The sequence below is a fragment of the Sceloporus occidentalis genome, unplaced genomic scaffold (assembly GCF_023333645.1).
Source record: "Sceloporus occidentalis isolate IW3139 unplaced genomic scaffold, rSceOcc1.0.p SCAF_5, whole genome shotgun sequence".
Lineage (NCBI taxonomy): Eukaryota > Metazoa > Chordata > Lepidosauria > Squamata > Phrynosomatidae > Sceloporus > Sceloporus occidentalis.
In genome coordinates this window covers 112,905,210-112,926,577 of record NW_028316985.1, presented here as the reverse complement: position 1 = coordinate 112,926,577, position 21,368 = coordinate 112,905,210, and the positions used below count along the sequence as shown (strand labels likewise).

The window sequence follows — 21,368 nt, the reverse complement described above, 5'->3', positions numbered from 1 at the left end:
TCCACAAGCATGGGGGCCTGGCTATATTTTCTTTTGTGTTGGTCATTTAGTTTATACTTACTTTGCTCATTGTACTTAGCGTGCTAGATAAGGAGCTGTCCAAATCAGTACTTCCAGAACTTTCCAGCTGACTTCTGCTTTTATTTCCCTAACAGGAAAATGCTTATGTTAGAAAGACATGTATTAATAAATCTGAAACTAGTCACACTTCCATTTGCCACAGAAATGCTGGAGAAATAATTACATTCCAGTCTCACTGTACTGAAGTCATCATTCAATTTAATTTCCTAAGTGAACTAAGAATAGTTACTCTGCATGAGAAGCAATAATCTCTTTCAGTAAGGTCACTCACACTGACATTTAAAGCAACTTGGACACTAACAAAGCATGACTGCCTGATATTAATTGAATAAGATCTCCTATTGCTTAGTTATAAATGGTACACTGATTCCTTTCTATGTTGAGAAATTTTAAACCAGTGCTGAATTCCTGCAATATGATATAAATTATTTAATTTATTATCACAATCATATTTTGAGCCACAAAAATAGTACTTCCGAATAAAATGAAATTAGGAAGTAAACAGATTAAAAATTATGCTGAAAACATGGCTCTCCCAAGAATTCTTATGTACCTGCGTCAGGGAAAAGCCTCAAAGAGTTCTGCTGAGACACTTCATACAGAACATATTTAGTGTGCAGCATCACACAGATATAACAAAAAATGTACTGGTGAAGATAGTTAAAATACATGGCACTGTTTAAATCTACTATAAAGTCAGTGTAAAGTTTAAAATAGAGAAGTTTGGGGATTTTCCACAACTGAAAGGAACTTAAGAAGAGAAAACTATGCCATTAAACACATGGTAACACAACTGAAAAAACATACTCGAGATAAAATACTTTCTAAGGACTCCGTTAGTGATCTTTTAGCTTTGGTCTTCAACATGTCTAGTCTGAAACGTGGTGTGCTGCTTGGCATTTCATTTCCCACGGCCTCTACTGAAGACTGTGATATCTAGGAAGCAATGACAACAAACATTTTTTTTAAAGGAGCATAAAAATAAACAGAGCAAAATTCCATAGAAAAGATAACGGTTATTAGTACTGGGCCTAAATACCCTAAAGGTACCAGATCCTGTCTGATCCTGGAAGCTAAGAGGGTCAGCCCTGGTAAGTACTTGGATGGGGAATAACCAACAAATATCAGGTGCTGTAGGCTATATTTCAGAGGTAGGAACTGGCGAAACCACCACCAAATTTTTCTTGCCTAAGGAAACCCAATGAAATTTATGGGGTCAACATACAATGACAGGTGACTTGAAGGCGCGTGGGTGCGTGTGCGCGCGCATGCACACACGCACACACACACTGGTACTACTAGTACTTGACCCTTTTATTGCCCTGCCTCCAAATATCATGTATAGTCAGCCCTTCACATTTGCAGGGGTTAAGGGCGCAAGACTGCCATGAATGTGAAAAAATCGCAAATACCCCCCAGAAGCCAGTTAAAGGGATGGGTAGGCAGGGTAAGATGAGCAGATACATGTGCTCCACTCCTTGCCCTGCCCTCCCATCCCTTTAACTGGCTCCCCACCTCTTTCCTGATGGGGTGGTTGCCTTTCCAAGGCATCTATCTCACCACGAAAAGGGCGAAGGGGATTGATCCCCCCCAACCTATTCCCACTTGGGTGGCTGCCTTGGGAAGGCAGCTATTCTCACCTGGAAAGGGGTGGGGTTGGTGTGCACACCCTTCCCAGTTTTTCCCTCCTGGGCTTTTTTCTATGAAAGGGAAAAGCCCTGGAGGGAGCAGGAGGAGGAGAAGTGAGCGTGCAGGCTGCCTTGACCTCACGAATAATCAAAATAACCATTTTCAAAGCCGTGAATGTGGAGGGCCAACTGGAGTTTCCGTGCTGCCTACCCAGAATGTGCAAGTAAGCACAAAACATTTCTGAAGATTTTGTTACATGAATTTTTTACTTCTTCATGAAAAACAAATCCTTTTCTCATGCCAGTTTTTTTTCTCTCTCTCCAGGATACCACCCCTGAAAAGCTAATGTAGTTTGAATCTGAATAATTTTCAATGTAGAGTGCAATGGGCATTTCACTTTCGGATGTGATTATGGGAATCTGAGCTTTTCATTAAAGAGTTACTCAGTTTCTTGTCTGCTCTGTGCAGTATTTCTACTGAGATCACAAAGAATATTGAATTTGCCATTCAAAGCAACAGGCGCTGTTGGTTGCAAAAGGCTCTTTCCCAAGTAGCATCAAGGAGACCTCTCTGCAAAAAAATTGTACAATGTTAACAAAATCCAGGAGGGACAGGGGTCAGCTGCACAAGGAAGAAGGCTGCTGCCACTGCCCCTCTTTTAACATAAGAGGGGGCACTTCTTATCTGGCTGCTTCCTACCCCTCCCCTGGCTTGGTTATTGTAGTAGCCAGGAGGAGTGAGGGGAACCATGCAAAGAGGACTGCTAGTGCTGCCTGTATTCTCTTTGCATGGCTGAACCCCCCCCCCCACCACTTCCTTTGCTGCATTTCACCTCCAGCATAATCTTGCAGTGTCCAAGAGAGGGAGTGAGGGGCTGCTGAGCAAGTTGGGTCATTGTGGGCTATATTCTGACAGCTGCCACATGATGCAGGCATTCTCTGTCCCAGTGGTCCCCAAACTGTAAGGGATTTTGGACTTCAACTCCCAGAATCCCAGACCACTGGCCAATGGGAGCTGAAGTGCAAAATCTCTTAAAGGGCACAGTTTGGGAACCACTGCTCTGTGCGCTCCCAGCGGTACTCCAGATATGCAGGGAAGATGTTATTGGAACACCTAGCAATAAACCTCCTTGATGTATTTAAGGAAAACAAAATAAATAAATAAATCGGGTTTGGGAGATACAGGAGTAGTTATCAAATCTATTTGAAAATTTGAGGGGGGGGGAATAAGAAGGAGGCTTGTATTTTCCCCATTAGAGTTACTAGACACTCAAGAAGTCCTTTCCAGTCCTGCTAAACCCCGAATGTTCTTCCCAACCCTAGCAACAATGAGCATGACACAAATAGCAAAACTCAGGTGCTTTACTCCTGACATCACTATGGTAATTTGCAAGAGGAAGAAATGGCTGAAGAATTAGCTGGACCTTTAACGATGACACGAGGGCTGTGTTGTAGCATATGGGACAATTTGCAAGAACATAATTAGCTTGGTAATGTACAACAGTTGTAAACTTATGATAAGCTTCATACTTCCAAAAGCACTTTCTTGTTTACAGCTCTCATGATTGAAATCTTTATTTTAAAAAGATTACCAAAAATTCAAGTATTATCTCTTGGTTTGTATTCTTGGAAATGCAGGAGACCTGAAGTGCCTTAATGGGTTATAGCCATTCAAGCTTTCATTATTGTTGTGGCATAACACTGCTGTATTTGTTTAACAATTTTCTCCCATATAATTAGACAAAAATAACAGACCTGTGGCCACCTTTAAATGAGTTGGCCAAAACAGTAAAATCCTTGCCAGCTGAAAGCTAGCCTAAGGATGCTTGCTTTCTATGTGCATGATGATGAGTATATAGAGCAACATGCAAATATGTGCTTCTGTCAAGAGGACTGCATTACATGTTTTGAGAGGGAAATACAGATCAGCAATTGCTTTTTAAAGTTAATTTCATCTTATGTTGAAATAGGTGTTTTTCAGTAATAAGGAAAAGAATTCATAACTGCATACCTGCTTGGCTTCACCAAGGTGAACGTGATCCTTCTGTTTTTCTTCATACATAGTTCTCAGGACAGAGATTATTAACTCATTCTCTTTCTGTTCATTTTTTGGCCTTATTTTCTACAACAGGAAAAGAGGACAACTATCTAAACTGTGTCTTGAAGAGCACTGTTACTCTATTGTTGTTAGATTGCTATTGACAAAAATGTGTCAGAATGCCACTAGATGGCAACAATATCCCAAACTATGTATAATTAGCTAGCAAAAAAGAAAGCTAAAACAGGATTATATCTTTCTATCTCATTCTTCTGTAAATTGGGTCCCTCAAATGCTTTGGATTACAACTCCCATCTGATTCTGTCAGCATGGTCATGGAATATGGGAGTTTCAAAAGTAAAAAAATAATAATCTGGAATTCACCACATTGGAAAAAGGCTATGCTACGTAAACTAGAGTCGGAACTCTATAATCATGGGGGACCCCCCATGAATACAAACATCCATGAATGCTCAAGTCCCATTAAAAGTAAGGGCGGTGTGGTGAGTCACATGCTTCCATTAACCAAAATAGTGGCTTGCCATCCGTGAATGGTTAAATCTTTAGATGGAGGTGGACTGTAATATGGAATGAAAAGAAGGGTATGGATATCAGTGTGACAGATTTTTTTTAAAAAAAGAAGAAAAATTACATATCTAAGAAATTTGGATAGAAAATCTCTAAGCATAAGAATTGCTGCAAATGTATTTATAACCTAATAAACACACACACACACACACACACACACACACACACACACACACCACTAAGTTAAAATATAGTTGTGAAGAAATATTGTACAGTCTGCCTTCTGTATCTGTGGACTTGCCATCCACGAATTGCAGCATCTGCAGATGGCAAGCCTGCAATGGGCGGCGGGGGGGGGGGGGGATAGCAGAGGAGGAGGAAGGAAGAGGAGGAGACGGTGGCAGCAGGAATAGGAGGAAGGAAGAGGCAGCAGAAGAGGAGAAAGAGGCAGCAGTGGGGGGAAAAGGAGGAGGAGGAGGAAGGAAGAAGAGGATGGATGAATGGCAGTGGCAGGGAGGAAAGAGCAGGAGGAGGAAGGAAGAGGAGGAAGAGCAGAGGTGGTAGTGGCAGGGAGGAAGAGGAGAAGGAGGAAGAGGAGGAGAGAGCAGGAAGAGTGGCAGCGGCGAGGGGTGGAAGAGGAGGAGGAGGAAAAGCCAGGGCAGAAGGAAGAGAGGGAGGTAGCAGCTTGCTGCAGTGAGATACACTTCAGGTGGGAGGGGCGAGTGGCAAAGTCCCACTGTTCCCATGGTGGCCACGCCACCATGAAGGACAATGGGACTTGAGCATCTGCTGATTTTGGTATCCACGGGGGGATCTGGAACTAGAATTTAAAGATATAGCCATGTTAGTCTGTAGAATTAATATGTAGAGATTGTGTAGCACCTTTGAGACTAACAGAAAGAAGAAGTTTGTAGCATAAGCTTTTGTAGACATTTTTATCTGTTTTTTTAAAAATCTTTCATGATATGTAGTATTAGGGTTCTGTGAGTGATTCCTGAATGAAATTATAATGTAACCTAGTAGACTAAATTTGCTATTGTGTAGTGGCTGCTTTGGTTAGCATTACTATGGAAGTGAGGCTGCAGGCTGACATGTGAAAATGACCAGGATGAAATTGTCTGGAATAGTCAAGGGGTCAACAGAATGGACTGAGAGTTAGAAAGTCTATAAAGAATATGATTAGTAGAGGTTCTGCTCCAGAGATTTAATTAAGGCAGTCAAACTATAGTAGAAGTGAATTCAATACATCGTGTGGTTAGTTGGAAGAAAGCAGATGCTGGGAAAGTTGAGAGCCTTCTAGTTTGAGACAACCATATTAGAAGATCTGGATATACAGGTGGGGGCTCATTCACATTATACAATTATAGTGCAATAATTCCACTTTAACTGCCATGAATGCCTTTGAGTTCACAATGAACCAGGTATTTTCAGATTTATCCATCATTCTTCAGAAAACACAAGTTACACATTACTTCCTTTCTACTGTACTGTAGTAAGCAGTGATGCATTTTTGAAAAGTGTTTCCTGTTCACAATACTAGGTCTAACAAATTATGTACAAAAAGAATAACATCCAATAATTGATACTAAAAACAAAACACATTAACATGTCAATAGTACAAAAAAGGATTACTACACATTTATAGACTGTAATTTCATGCTGTAAAAATCAGTGAACAAATTAATTTAGTGCAAATGTTCCCCCAACATGTAGATTAAATAGAAGTTTGGGGTGTATATTTTTCAGAAACAAAGATACTAGCAAGCATATTACCTGAACTTCCTCGAAGACTGAGGCCTGCTCCTGGTTATTCAGTGTTGTTAAATGCTTTTGGATTTCTAGTTTAGTTTTAGAAGGATGCATCCCTAGGAAATAAGCAAATAAATTTAGAGTAAACAAAGGAATAAAATTAATATGGTAGAAGAGAGAGAGGGACACATTTGCTACACTTGATCTTAGCCAAAAGGCTGAGAAGTGAAGAGAGAGGGACACATTTGAACACCCAAGATTCAGAACATCTTGTCAGTGCACAAATCTAGGCAGAAATTATACGAAGCGTATTTGGATCAAAAGACACAGCATAATGGGAGTTTGTCATCCTTCTTCCTCCTCCTCCTCCTCCTCCAGCAACAACATCAGCATCAGCACCTTCTTCAGGAAATTAAGATGCAAGCATGCCTGGTAGCTGTGATCATGCTGTATTTAGCTTAAATTATTTCCTTTCACAAATTTGGGGGGGGGGGGGGGGGAGGGGAGCCATGGTCTTATGTGCTTGGGGTTATGGAAGCTGTCTGAGAAAGCTCTTTTCTCCCTGATGGCTTTGTGGAGCTGGTGGCCAAGAGCACCCAACATGATCATTTTGGCTGAAGTAAAGAGAGCTGTGTTAACAGAGGCTCAGTGAAGACCGTTCTCCATCCAGGCCTTAAAGGCAGTCACCTTTGACCTTTAAAAGCATTCCAAAAGATGGAAGAGCCTCAATTTATCTCTAATGGGTAGAATAGCTACAATTAAAATTGTGTTGCCCAGGCTAATGTATCTATTCCAAACGATACCAATTATTAGCTCAAATGTACCTTTTAGGACATGGAAAAAGGATCTGGTTAAATTTATGTGGTTGAGTAAAAAACCAAGGATAAAGAGGGAGCTGCTGATAGATGATAGAGACAGGGGAGGATTAGTGCTCCCAGATCTGAAGTTACATTTTGAAGCAGCACGTTTGTAATGGATAAAGGACTGGATTAAGTCAGATAATATAAAATCATTAGAATTAGAAGGACATGAGCTAAAATTTGGCTGGCACTCCTAACTTTGGTATGAGAAGGTTAGAGAAGATTCTGGATTTAAAAACCACATAATAAGGAAGGCACTGTTGAAAGTGTGGGGAAAGTATAAAAAGAGGTTGAATCCCAAAATTCCAAATTAGTTATCACCCCAGGATGCATTCTACAGAAGGCAAGTTAGGTAATTGGATAACTTATGGTGATTTGTTAGATAAGAATCACAATGGCTGCAATATGAAACATTTAACGAAACTAGAGGAAAAAGGATTCAAAATGTATTTTTATCAATTAAGATTTAAAACAGATGAGGTAGAATTTGGATTTGAGCAAAAAATTACTGAATTTGAAAAAATAATTAACTCAGGAGATAACCACACTATAGCCAAATTATACAAACTATTATTAAGATTCAATACAGAAGAAGAGCAGGTTAAGGACTGCATGGTGAGATGGACAAAGAATCTAGTTCATAATACAGATATGGACCGCTGGGAAAAGTTATGGACAAAGGAAGTAAAATTTACTTGTTACGATTTGATGGAAAATTTTTATAAAATTTTTTTTAGGTGGCACTTAACCCTGGATAAACTGTCAAAATGTATAGAGGGATCAATAATAAATGTTGGAGATGTCACCAGGACATGAGAACTTTTTACTACCTTTGGTGGACATGTAATAAAGCAAAGAAATACTGGACAAGAATAAATTCTACTATGCAAAAGATCTTGGGGAACAACATAGCCTTCAGACCAGAATTATATTTGTTTAGTATGATTGACTATGGCAATGTGGTAGAAAAGAGATATAAAATATTAATATGCTATATGGTTACAGCTACCTTTTTTATATTTTTCTTTAGTTGTAACTTCACCAATGCTATTATTGTTAGTAAACTATTTGTATATTCACCAACAATACACACACACACACACGAAAAGCACCTGCATACTTCTGAGATTTCTTGGCTGCAGGGCCCACAACTAGCCTTTCTTTTTTCATGAATTTTCCAATCACTTTATAAATTCACAGAGGGAGAAGATTTTACACCTTATAGTCTATCTGTGCTTGCCCAGTTAGGACTATCCTCTAAACTTCAAATATTGTATTCTCCTAGCTTTGATTGTATAATCTGCTAGTGTTTGTCAAGTAAGGACTTTTCTCTAAAATTCTAATGCTATTAAAGCAGTAGAATTGCTTTAAATGGAATTAATTTAACAAGGTGCTTTATTCCTCACCTGTCTATTAGCAATAACCCAAAAATGTTTTCTTTTATTAAAAAAAAGCAAACATGTGTCATAGTGTATATTTCCTACCTTCTACCTTCTCACAGAGTTTATGAAGGCTCTGCATGGGACACCTCTCACAGAGCTGGAATTGTGCTTTGGGATTTTTTTGGATTGCAGCTACTGTGAATGCCTGTTTCAAGGTCATCATGATTTCATCAACCTAGAGGAAAGAAAGTATAATTGGAGGTACAAGCCAATATTCAATACAAGAATATACAGTTTTGGTATATACGAGAGGTGGGAAACTGTGTTGAGGTTTAGGGCTATTTCCCACAAGAGTTTCCCCCCATGGGATGCACTGGGAGGCTGGAGAGTTCCAGGGGGTACAAAAAGGGGATTGAAAGGTACATGTGATCCAGGAGTTGCACTTTCCTCACTCTTGTTATAAACTTTGATATCCAGGGTCAAAAGTAATAATAATAATAATAATAATAATAATTTTTATTTATATCCTGCCTCTCCAGTTGGATTGAGGCGGCTTCCAATGAGAATAAAATACAATACAGAGTACAATAAAATATCAAATAAAACCCATTATCCCTTCCTCCAACACAACACTTAAAATTCCCAATTAATAATCATGATGAATAATATCCAATGATAAAATAACAGTAATACAATGGGAATCCTGGGATGTTATACATGGGGGTCCGTATTAACGGGAACGTAGTAAGTTAATCAGGAAAGTCAGTTAGGGAAGGCTTGTCAGAAGAGATTGCCAAGATTATCGATGTTCCGGATCTCTTCCAAAAGCCATTCTATAAGTTTGGGAGTGGCAGACGAGAAGGCCCTCTGGGTAACCGCAGCAAGTCTGGTCTTTATTGGCTGCAGTAGGTTCTTCCCAGAGGACCTAAGTGTGCGGTGTGGATTATACTTTCCTCCCCTCTCCATTCTGCTGCAGCACTCTCACTCCAAACCAAATAACAAAAATGCTACACCAGAAGGTTCTTGCACCTTTCAGAGCTGGTTTGTAGCAGTCAAGAGAAACTGTGGGGAATGAGGTATCTGTTGATTCTGTTAGACGCAATGGATCCATCAGTAGTATACTTCAATTCTGCCTATAATATTTGATCAAAAACTATAACTGTTCTGTCAATATAACAATGGCAGGTATCAAGTTTTAGATTAGACCATAAATAGGAATGCTATTTAATGTTTTGCCTCAACACTCTCATGCTAGTGATTGTAAACCAGTCTATATGTAAATAAGTAAAATAAAATTATAAATCTCAATTTAAATATGGCTATAACATAGCTCAATAATTCCATTATATAAATAAATCCAGGAATGCAGAGGCACTTAAGAAAAATTCTGCTCAGCTCTGGCTTTCCCCATGCTCCTTCCATTTAAAAAGGATTGATATTAACATATGTTGCTAATGCAAGTAGAGTGATTGGTAGGTCTCTGTTGCTGTTCATTTCCCCTTTGCTGCAACTTTCAGTGGCACTGGAAGGAAGAGGGGGAGCCTACATACATGTTTCCCCAATTTTGAGGAGTTCCTTAAGGTTTCTTGGGGGTGGATCTGGGTTGGGGAAAGCCCAGTTTGAGAGCTCCAAAGACTGTTTCATTCACAGATGGATGGGGCAGGAAGCACACCAGTTGACTTCCATATTATCCTGCATTACTGCCATTCTACTGTTTTTTCAAGCAGGTTTGCTAGGAGAAAGATGGCACAGGGTGGCATGTGGATCATCTAATGTCAGGAGCTGTCCTGTATCCAACAGCTGATGCCAACAAATGTTCTGATCGTATTTTCCTTCCAACAATGTGTGCACTGTGGGGGAACTGGCTCTTTCCTACCAGAACATTAAGCACAAGGCATGCAGATGGAATCAATAATGGCTTATGGAGTATTGCTGTAAACTTGCCTTGCTTCATGATTCTGCTTTGCAAAGCACATTAGATAATGATTTAAATATCTTGTTGAAAGGATTCTTTCATTTCATTGTTATGAATATTCATGAACCACTTTAGGAACATGGCAATTGTTCATGAGCCATTTTAGGAACATGGTAAGTGCTAAATCTATCCTCAACCAAAAACAATGTTGTGATATCAGCTTATTAATTTGTTTTGTTGTTTTTATGGATTATTATTATTGTTTGGGACATTTTTATTATTGTTGTTATCTATTTGCAAACGGTGGTGATAAATTGTTTTACTGTTTTAACACAGTACAGTGGGCCCTGTATCAGCTGGGGTTTAGTTCCAACCCCCCCCCCCCCCCCCGCAAATACCAACATTTGTGGATACTCAAGTACCATTAAATACAATAACAAATTAAAACTGTGTCCCTTATATAAAATGGCAAAATCAAGGCTTGCTTTTTGGAATTTTTATGTTTTTTGGAATGTTTTCAAGCTGCAGATGCCTGAATCTGTGGATAAAGAATCTGTGGATAAGGAGGACCAACTGTATTACAATTTTTCCTGAACCCACTGCTGTAAGAAACCATGGTTTAAGACTTTGACTGGTAGGGGCTAAATCTCTTTGCTTCAGATATGTAGTATGTACCATTTGATCCCATGGTGGAACCTCCTTTTTGTCCACATTTCCACAGGAATAATCTGCTTGGAGGCCCCATACAAATGGAGATGTGTGGAATCAAAGCCAAAAGCAGGCAAGCCCACTCCCCACCTTCCTTTCTCTTCTTGCTACTCTGTTTTCTCTCTCTAACCTCACCATCTCCCTTCTTTTCCCTATGCTTGTGAAAAAGGGACAAATCACAGTTACAGAAAGCTTTTGAAATTTGGATAAGGGCTGAATCATAGAATCAAAGAAACACAGAGTTGGAAGAGATCACAAGGGCCATCTAGTCCAACCCCCCTGACATGCAGGAAATCTCAATCAAAGCATCCCTGACAGATGGCCATCCAGCCACTGCTTAAATACCGGTTGAAAGATATCAAGTTAAAGACTGCATGCATCTGTAGGGCTACAGGTTGCCCACCTGAATTACCTAGTAATATAAATCTCACCATGGTAAAATTGCCAGATGGATTGGCTTAATCCTCATTTAAAGATAACATTAATTCATTTTTCAATCCCAGAAACGATGCTTTATTATTGTTACAAGCTATTATAAGAAGAGATTCTCAATCCAAAGGCTGCCTACAGTGCTTATCGTTTATGGAGGTGTTTGAGATGGTAAAATATTTTGTGTTAATTTAATGTTGTATTCACAAATCTGCAATACATGTTCTTTCTCCAACAGTTTGCTTTCCAAAACAAGTCTTACCAGAGCTTCATCTGTACACTGAAACACGTAACAGACAAAATGGAATCCTCTATTTTCTGATGACTCTCTGCAGATAAAACCAAAGTGGTCCACATGCCTAATTCCCTGCAACAAACATATAAGTTCACAAATGATTAGCTAGATACTTATATTTGGTCACTTCAGTACTGTGAGATGAACTATTTTATGCTAGATGTACAAAATAAAATAACAACTGTACTAGGTGAACTGTTGGAAAATAAACTAAATATATTGATATTTCAATATGAAGTGGCAAGAAGAAAGCAGCCATCAATACGAGGCATAAGTGTTTCAGCCTGCACATGACCCATTATCAGACAAGAGAAATTGGAAGTATAATCAAATGGCAATCTGAACGCAATCATGGGGTTTAACGTTATTGCGTGATAACCCACTATCCATAAATTTGGGCAATGGGAAGTCAGTCCAAATGCAATGCGCATTCACGTAATTGCACTAAACTAGCGACTTTAAGTGAATGCGTTCTGGCCCCTCTTTCTTTTCATTCAAATTTAAGAAATTCCTCCCGTTTGATAAATTCCTTTGAGACAGCGAAGCACCGGGGTGGGAGAGAGACTGTTAAACAAACAGCAATCAACCAATCAGTCCCCAAGGACTCTATCTGCTTGGCTCTGGACAGAAAGAAAATGCATGGGGAAATCTGAAAAACCATACTGACCTATAAATAAATCGACCCAGGATTTTGGGATCAATTAATGGGCATAAATTTTTAGACTTATAGATGAGTATACAGTAATCAAAACCACAAAAGCCAAAGCTGTGCATGTGGAGGATCAACTGTAATGGAATTTAAGTTTGATGAGCTTGCCGAATGTTCAACTGTAAATGCAGCTCACAGCAGAATACTCTTTCTTGCCTTAGTGGCTATGGATAAATACTGCTTCCATATGGTCATGGAATCTGGAACCAGTAGTGAAGACTGCATCATAACTGTTGAGGAATGACTACTAATAAGCAGTAAGAGAGTTTTAAAAGGTAAAGGTTTTCCCTTTGACATGATTGTCTAGTTGTGCCTGTTTGTAGGGGGCAATGCTCATCTCTGCTACAAAGCCGAGGGAACCAGCACTGTCAAAGATGACTCTGTGGCCATGTGGCCAGCTTGACTGCATGGAACGCTGTTACCTGTCCCCTGAAGTGGTAACTTTTTATCTGCTTGCACTTTTACATACTTTCAAACTGCTAGACTGGGAGAAGATTGGACTAGTAATGGGAGCTCATTCTGTCCCATGGCACTTTGGCCTTGAACTGCCAACCTTGAAATCATCAGAGTCAGGGTCTTAACCGCTGAACCACAACATCAGAGCGGTGATAAACCCTAATTTCTCAATTTTACCAGCCAATAAAGCTGTATACTTTGTGAGATTTATGCTGATTATGTTCATCAGAGAGTGTGGTTTTTTCATCTTCAGTGCACTATTTCTTACAAAGCACACAAGTGTATGTTGAATGAGAGATTATTTTAGGTAGAACTGGTTTTAAGATTCATGGCTACTCGGGGGTGGGGGGGGGGAGAGGGAAGCAAATGAGAATGTTTTTCCCCAAACTGCTGCCAACAGTTACTAGAGAATCAGACTTTGTGGCTGCCCTCCAAAGAAAGATATAGGGTGGACATGTATGCCCTTCTTTCTCAAGAGACTATGAACTGTCATTTCTTCCAATAGCTATATGACTAGTTAAGCAACTAAATGAACTGGGAGAGGGAGTTGGGTCATTAAATTTGGAATTTATTTCCTGTTGGTCTGAGAAAGACAGAATTTGACCTTGAGGGCAAGTTGCTAAATGCTGACTCAGAGGATTCTTTTTGTTGCAATGGAAGAGGTCTTAAGGACTATACTTCTACTAGCTGAGAAATTTCTGTGAGAAAATAAATTTCTGGGAGTTCTGTCAACTCTTTTCACAATCCCTTTTGGAGTTCAAGGTGGCTTTTCCCCACAGTATATTGGAATTGCTATGGAACTTGATTATGTACCCCCATCCTTTGAATAACCTAGAAAAAAATCTAGCTTAATTACAGACTATATTCATGGAATTCACAGCATATTCAGCTTTGCACAGAAAAATTGTACAGTAGTCCTGGCTTAGATTCACTGCAGAAATCACCATGAAATAGGGTATAGATGGTTTCTGGAATCTATTCTGAGGTACACATGTTTGAGAATTAAGAAAGTGGTTTTGTTTAAATCTGAGATTAAACAGCAAAATTTAATATGCTATGGGAAAACTCTGCAGGTCACATGGTTATCTTCACCATTTCCGTTTTGCTGTGGTGAACCTGTTTCATCAAGGATCTTGGCTTGCATTAGATCAGAACTGCACTTTACTTCCAAAGCAGGGAGGTCTGGCTAAATATTAATTAAAAACCCCCAGAAAATAAGCCAGAATCTCAGAGTCAGTGCATTATATGCTGTACAACAGAGAGAGAGAGAGAGAGAGAGAGGGAGAGAGAGGGAGAGAGAGGGAGGGAGCACATTGTCAATAATCTGGTTTGGTGGCAGACCTCAACTATGATCCAAATAACCATGCAAATAGTTACAATATCAATGCAATCTGTTGTATCATTGGAAGTAACTTGTTTGATGTGTTGAATGAATATAATTATTGCCTACAAAATTATGAGCTGGTAAAAACAAATCCTAATCATTCTAATTTTGGAAGCTATTCAAGGATTATTATATTGTGCTATTTCTCATTTCTTATAAACTTATTATCTGGAAGAAAGCCTGTGGATGGAAATTCCCAATTATATGTAATAATCTAAAATGAAAAACAGTCAAATGGTTTAGAAAAGCACACAGGTAATTAGCTACTGCCACAGTAAGCAGATTTTGTTGCATACTTCCAAGCACAGAAACTACTGTGGAAACCAGCAAACATTAATCAACTTGTGACAGTGTACAAAGAGATCATAAACATCTTGGTACCTGAGAACAAAAGGAAATTTCCTTAAAGCTTTTCTCAATAACTACTTTTTTAGTGTCCGGACTAATGATGTAAACTTCAGACTGGCCAATCTGAAAAGAATAAAGAAACTATTAGTTGCTTGCTTTTCAAACTAGTCTAGAGAAAACAAATATAAATACATATTGTGCTGTGAATTTTGAAATCATATATAGCAGTGCTACTCAAAGTGATGGTCTGTAGATTGGTGCTGATTCCTCAGCCATCAGCTCCCAGTCCTGGTGGGTTCACAGGAAAGAAAGAAACAACGGGAATAAATATGGTACTAATCCTTGGTACAAGAGGGAAGAATTGCCAGTTCATCCCTATCAGACATCTTAAGAAACACTGGTGTACAGTATAAACTACCGGTATGCATTTTGCATTAGAAAAGTATTACTCTCATTTTGCCATTAATGTTAGTCCATTGCAAAAGTAAGTGCTGAATTTATATTGTCAATACAACTTTAATAACACTTTAGAGATTTAACTCAACTGAGTAGGCCCTTATAAACATAGAACAGAGAAAGCTGCCCATGTGCAATCAGAAGTATTGCAGGTCTCCAGTGTCTCAGAATCACCTCTTTCTACAGGAGCCTAATAACTGGAAATGTCAATGTCTGCATGAAATGCATTTGCTCTGCAACTAAGCTGGGATGTGGTCATGCAGGTCTCCATTTGTTGTTGGATTGGAACTCCCAACTATAGGCGCCATAGTTATTGATGAAGAATGCTGGGAGCTGCAGTACAACATCACATGGAAACCATAAACCCTTACACTAACCTATGGCTTTATCTCCCAAAGGGAAGCTCCTACATACTCCTCATCACTTCACAGGAGGAGGAAATTCTGTATGGTTATCCTTTTGCATGTGCACCTCTACATGTTCATTAGAGAATCCGCAGAGCTATGGATTAAAGCCACAACATCTACAATGAGCAATAAAACAATGTCATTATTTCTCAGAATTCAGGATTCAATATTTCCCTTTAATTACTTCCCTTATTACTTACCACCTCAATTCTGTGTGGAATTTAAAAGAGGTTAAACACTAATGTTATAGGGAGAATATGACTGAGAGCTGCTTCAGGCATTATACTTTTCAGGTAGACAAACAGTTCTAAGCATTTATCTTAATTTATCTTATAAGAATGTAAAGACTGAGTGAGAGAAACACCTGTCTGGAAATGTATCAGACATCTGCTGCACATCAGCTGGAACTGCAGATTGAGACTACTGTTCTCTATAACTGTTCACTTCAGCGGATCCTAACAGAAGCCAAGCCACTATGGAAGGCAGTTGTTTGAAGGAGTCTGTTTGAGCTTTAGACATTACCTCATAGTCTGCTGAAGTAAAACTTCATGAAGAAAGTCCAATCAGTTTTCTCCTGTGCCACTTGATTTTAATTGAAACTCTCTTGATAAGTATTAACTACACTATTAAGGCTTCAGTCTTGCACATGGCCAACAATATTTCAAGCATGACATACAGTCTGTTGGCACTTTAAAATGCCATGATGCTGAAGCTGTTCTTCACAGTAAACAATTTCTACACGGTAGGTTAAGAGTGGAATTCCAAGATTGGGATCAGATACAAAGCACAAGCATAAAATTTAGAAGTCATATAGGAATACCCATTATGGGTTGCAGGCTTCAAACACTTCCATAGAAATGTGGTCTGTATTAACACAGATGTGACCAGTACCTAAAATGAGAGGAACCAAGGCACAGGCTGCTATGGAAGCCTTGTCATCTGCTCCTTGATCTTAAGGCTGTAGCAGTGAGGGAAGTACAAGTTCAGCAAAAGTTCAGCAAAGAAAGTACTTTTTAAAATTACTTCATATCCATTTCCTTAAAGAGAAAGGAACTGATGGAAAGGAGTGTTGCTAAATGGGTACAATTAAAGACGATGATAGATCAAGACTAAGGGCACTATCCAGTAAATAGTGTCTGGCTGGCCAAATGGTAAGATACGTGAGAGGTGATGATCTCATGGTGGATGCACTTCAGGCTCATTTAAGTGTCACTGGTTTCAGTGGAGAGAATCATATGCACAACTCTCTCAATGTGAAAGATATGTGCAACCATAAGGAACAGTTACTTCCAGTTATTGGTGGAATTTTAATTAAGCCACTGTCAAAATATGGCTTGCATGACCCTTGGAAAAATGTGACTCATAGATGAACTGAGTGCAGAACTAAAGTGTGAATTTATATGTACTCTTAACACTGATCTGTGTACTGTACTAGCCAGCATGGTGTAGTGGTTTGACTCTGGAGACCAGGGTTCAAATCCAGGGCTGGCCATTTAAACTCACTGGGTGACTCCAGGCAAGATATACTCTCTAAGCCTCAGAGGATGGCAATGGCACCCCCCCCCCCCCCCGAAGAAGCTTGCCAAGAAAACTGCATGATAAGTTTGCCTTAGAGTCGCCATAAGTTGGAAAATTACTTGAAGGCACACAACAGTGACAACAAGGTGGGTGGCACAATTCAAAAAGGACATTGAGAAACTGGAGCGTGTCCAAAGGAGGGCGACTAAAATGGTGAAGGGTCCGGAAACCATGCCCTATGAGGAATGCCTTAGGGAGATGGGGATGTTTAGCCTGGAGAAAAGAAGGTTAAGAGGTGATATGATAGCCCTATTTAAATATTTGAAGGGATGTCATATTGAGGAGGGAGCAAGCTTGTTTTCTGCTGCTCCAGAGACTAGGACCCGGAGCAATGGATTCAAGCTGCAAGAAAAGAGATTCCACCTCAACATTAGGAGGAACTTCCTGACAGTAAAGGGCTGTTCGACAGTGGAACACACTCCCTCGGAGTGTAGTGGAGTCTCCCTCCTTGGAGGACTTCAAACGGAGGCTGGATGGCCATCTGTCGGGGATGCTTTGATTTGGATTTCCTGCATGGCAGGGGGTTGGACTGGATGGCCCTTGCGGTCTCTTCCAACTCTATGATTCTAAGCTTACTTTGTACTGTATTTATTTGTACTATAGTTAGTTAGGGGCTATACAGATTCCCGCTAAGGGGTGGCATGCAGCAGCCCTTTCCTGGCCGGGTCGGGTCTGCAGCAACCTCACACCGTGGCATCAATCCAGCCTCTGGAGAGCGCAAAAAGGAGCTGCAAAGAGCCGCTCCTTTTTGGGCCCTCCAAGTGGCGCCATAGCTGTGGTGGTGCATCATGTGGATGCAGCACTGGAGGTGTGTCATGATGGTGCACATCAAAATGGCACCATGGGGGCGGAGTTAGGGCATCCAGCATGAGGATGCTGCACCTTGACTCTGCCCACAGGCCGGTGCTTTATGCTAGTCTGTATAGGGCCTTAGTTCATATCCTGCCTTTCTCCCAGCACAGCGAAATAATAACTTAAGCATGAAAATATCCACATCTTTGTAACCAAATTAGTATAAAAGGCTGTCAGAGTAAAACTAACATGCCTTCTGCCAACCATTTTTTAAAGTCTTGATTCATTTATTTTTTTAAAAAAATTAAAATTAACAAGTTAAAAAGCACAGAGGCACACTTTTATCTGTACTTGTTACCTAGTTTGAATGATATTAACACATCTTGTGGATCCATTCACAGTCATTTCTCTTTGCAACAGGAGCAAAAAAACCTGGAATTATTCACTCAGCTACCATTTCCTATTTGAATAATTTGAAAGCAATAATTTTTCTTTTTTCTTGTTGTTACGTACCTTCACCACTTAATGCCTAGGGGTTTTGTTTGTTTTGGTAAGATTTATTGAGAGGTTTGCCATGGCCTTCCTCTATGGCTGAGAGAGAGTGTGATTTGCCTGATGGGTTTTCTGAATGGAAAGTCAAACCTTGGTCTCTCAGAGTCCTAGTCCAACACTGAAAGTGCTACATCATGTTGGCTCAATGTATATAGTGTTAATTCCAAACTGAAATTAATTTTAACATCGAAACTGGGATTTCACACTACGTGTGCATAACTTGTGACCTTTTGGTTGACTCCAGCCCAACATACAGTCATCTGCTAGTGACGCAATAAACCTCCTGCTTATGCTTTCTGGGGCTGAATTCAGTTTACAGGCTCAGAGGCTGTGAAAATCCATTTTACACTAAACAACCACACCCCATCACTAATTGTATATACACAGAGACAAAAGATAAACTTAATTAATTGCAGTAGTTCAGCTGGTAGTGATATCCAATTTTAGATATACGTTTCTATACACCTGTCATGCAGCGTTCAGAGATAGTAAAAACAAATTATTTTACCGTGAACAACATAATCCGGTTCCCTGCGATATCTGTGGGCTGCACATTTTGTCCACAGATAAACTGACTTTTTAAGTTCAGAGAAACAACATCATCATCAAAGGATCTGGCAAAGCTGTGATTCCTTGGGCTCCCAGCTTGCAAATCTTCTTTGAACGCAAAAGAACGCAGTCCAGGCTGAGAGTAGGATTTCCTCATTGGCCTCGTCTCCTGTTCTTCATTAGCCAAGGGTTGGAAGACAGATCGGAATTTATCACTTATGGAAAATCGTCCAGAGTGGCTGGCAGTTTCATGTTGTTGGGAAAATGAATCAGAGTCTAAATTTTTGGTATAACTAACATCATTAAATTTTTCAATACATTCATCTATGAGTGCCGGTGGTGCATTTTTGTGTGCTACTGTTACCCGGCCACAGAACAGCACCTCAAACTTTTTGCTAAAAGGATCTTCAACATCTGAAAGGTTATTTTGAAATTCTTCTTGACGTGCAATCTTCCCAGCTTGTCTGATGGTGCTTATAATCTCAGGCACCTGTAAAAAAAACAAAAAACAAGAATGAAAGAAAATATCAGGGCTTCTACAAAAATGAGTAAATGAGGATAAAAAGAATAACTGGGTGTAATTTGTGACCATAACTTAGCCCTAATTCTGTGAAACCTCTGCCCAAGTAAACTTCAAGTATTTGGTTGCACAAGCACTTGATCACACACATCAAGCAACCTCATACACTACAGTCAGAATTTTCATCTTACATTACTTTTCATGAAGCCATATCACATGTTCAGCTGTCAGTCTAGCCAATGAAAAGAAATTAGATGACTTGTACCATATGTTTATATACCTATCCTACAATACAAAGGCTGGGATCTGGAAGGTCATGTATGGTATCTCACATATATATGCACAGGAACTCCTGTGCTCTGTTCCAAAATGCAACCCCCTCCCCCAAAAGCCAATGCAGCGATGATCAGAAGAATCTCTTGAGAGCCATTTAATGTGATGCTTAGAGGTACACCCTATAACAGGAAATTAACACGCCCTTTGTTAACCTAAGGTTCTCCTGTGTCTACACAGGAGACAACATATTAAAATCTTGACCAGAGTATTTAGACACTGTGTATGTAAATACATATATTGACCTGAGGGGTTTTAGGCAGCTGTAAAGTAAAAACATTATCTTTATGGGAAATGCAAACTTCAGTCTGCTTAGCAAATACAACAACAGAACCCTGCAGAAGTATTCACATAACCTTTGACTTTTCCACATTTTGATGTGTTACAGCCTCAAAGTAAAATGAATTTGTTGGGTATTGTTACCACTACATGTGCATAGATGCTCAACACTGTGAAGGTGCTAGATATTTTTTTTATTGTGGCACGAAAATTAATGGGACTGAATACTTCTGTCGGTATTCTTTTTGTATAAAAAGGCTCTATTCAGGCATTTTGTGTAGGTGTGTATATGTGTGTGCATGTCCTTGAAGATGCCTATAGACTTATGATGACCCCCATGAATTTCATAGGGGTTTCCTAGGCAAGGAATACTCACAGATGGTTTTGCCAGTTCCTTCCTCTGAAATATAGCCTACAGCACCTGGTATTCCCTGGCAGTCTCCCATCCAAGTACTAACCAGAGCTGACCTTGCTTAGTTTCCAAGATCAAATGGGATCTGGTTCCTATTCAATCATTACTTTAACTGATTTTGAGTCCAATTCTATGTAGTTCTGTCAATCCAATGAACAAAAACCATATGGGTGACATTATGTCTCATATCAGGCTGCTCCAGTTTAGGAACTGATGATGCTAGTATGGGGCGTAATATGAGTTGTATGAGAAGTGTGCCACTCGCATGGTTCAGGTTTAGACACATTACTAGCAGGACAAATGGTCAGACCAGAGGGATTTAATTCTCAGGCCACAATAAGTAGCACCAGAATTGGACCAAACTGCCTGGCTTTTAAAAAAGATGCTTCCAAGTTCAAGATATGTTCAGGCTACAAAATAAAATGAAAACATTTCTGCAGATTTTCTTCCTTTCTCATAAGAAAAGAAATTAGATTTAATCAACGTTTAGAATGGACAAACATAAAACAGCTCATGGATCCAGCAAATATTTTAGGAACCAAATGTCAAGCTTCTGCTTTTGGATTAGAAAAAGGGTAATCCCAGAAATCACCAAAGGAAATACTGTCTGTCTCTGTAGGGAAACTCCCCTCTTTTTTTTTAATGCCTATTTCATCCTTAATGGTAAAAGAAAGGATTTACTTCATGATTTCAGTAAAGTCATTTTTATACTGGACATTGTCTCAGTAGCATTAGTCAGAGGACTGCAATAAGGAAGGAGAATGATCTAAACATGAGACAGGATGAATGACTTCATTCTCTGAGTGTGGAAAATGACTCAGATTGCCAAGCTATAGTTTGGTTGCACTTTGAACTAATATTAAGTAGCTTTAAAAAGAAGAGTAAGAATAGAATCTGTCCTGTTCTACTATGTAAAATGCCATGCACACTGTTGGCTCTATGTAGATTATAAACCTGTTGCAAAAAGGCTCTTGCTTCCA

General features: G+C 39.5%; 1 protein-coding gene and 1 pseudogene across 5 annotated transcripts in view; both read right to left on the bottom strand.

Moving 5' to 3' along the window:
- TBC1D1 (TBC1 domain family member 1) overlaps positions 1-21,368 on the bottom strand; it is a 105,215-nt gene that overhangs the window by 39,638 nt on the left and 44,209 nt on the right. For all 5 annotated transcript variants that reach the window (XM_089525083.1, XM_089525086.1, XM_089525085.1 and 2 more), the window contains exons 4-11: positions 18,804-19,334; positions 14,544-14,633; positions 11,581-11,685; positions 8,369-8,501; positions 6,049-6,140; positions 3,721-3,831; positions 889-1,017; positions 62-148 (exon numbers count right to left, since the gene is read on the bottom strand). In XM_089525083.1, the coding sequence (XP_089381209.1) occupies positions 62-148; positions 889-1,017; positions 3,721-3,831; positions 6,049-6,140; positions 8,369-8,501; positions 11,581-11,685; positions 14,544-14,633; positions 18,804-19,334 (1,278 nt within the window). The remainder of the gene's footprint in view (positions 1-61; positions 149-888; positions 1,018-3,720; positions 3,832-6,048; positions 6,141-8,368; positions 8,502-11,580; positions 11,686-14,543; positions 14,634-18,803; positions 19,335-21,368) is intronic.
- LOC149312655 (U2 spliceosomal RNA) lies at positions 6,162-6,254 on the bottom strand (annotated as a pseudogene).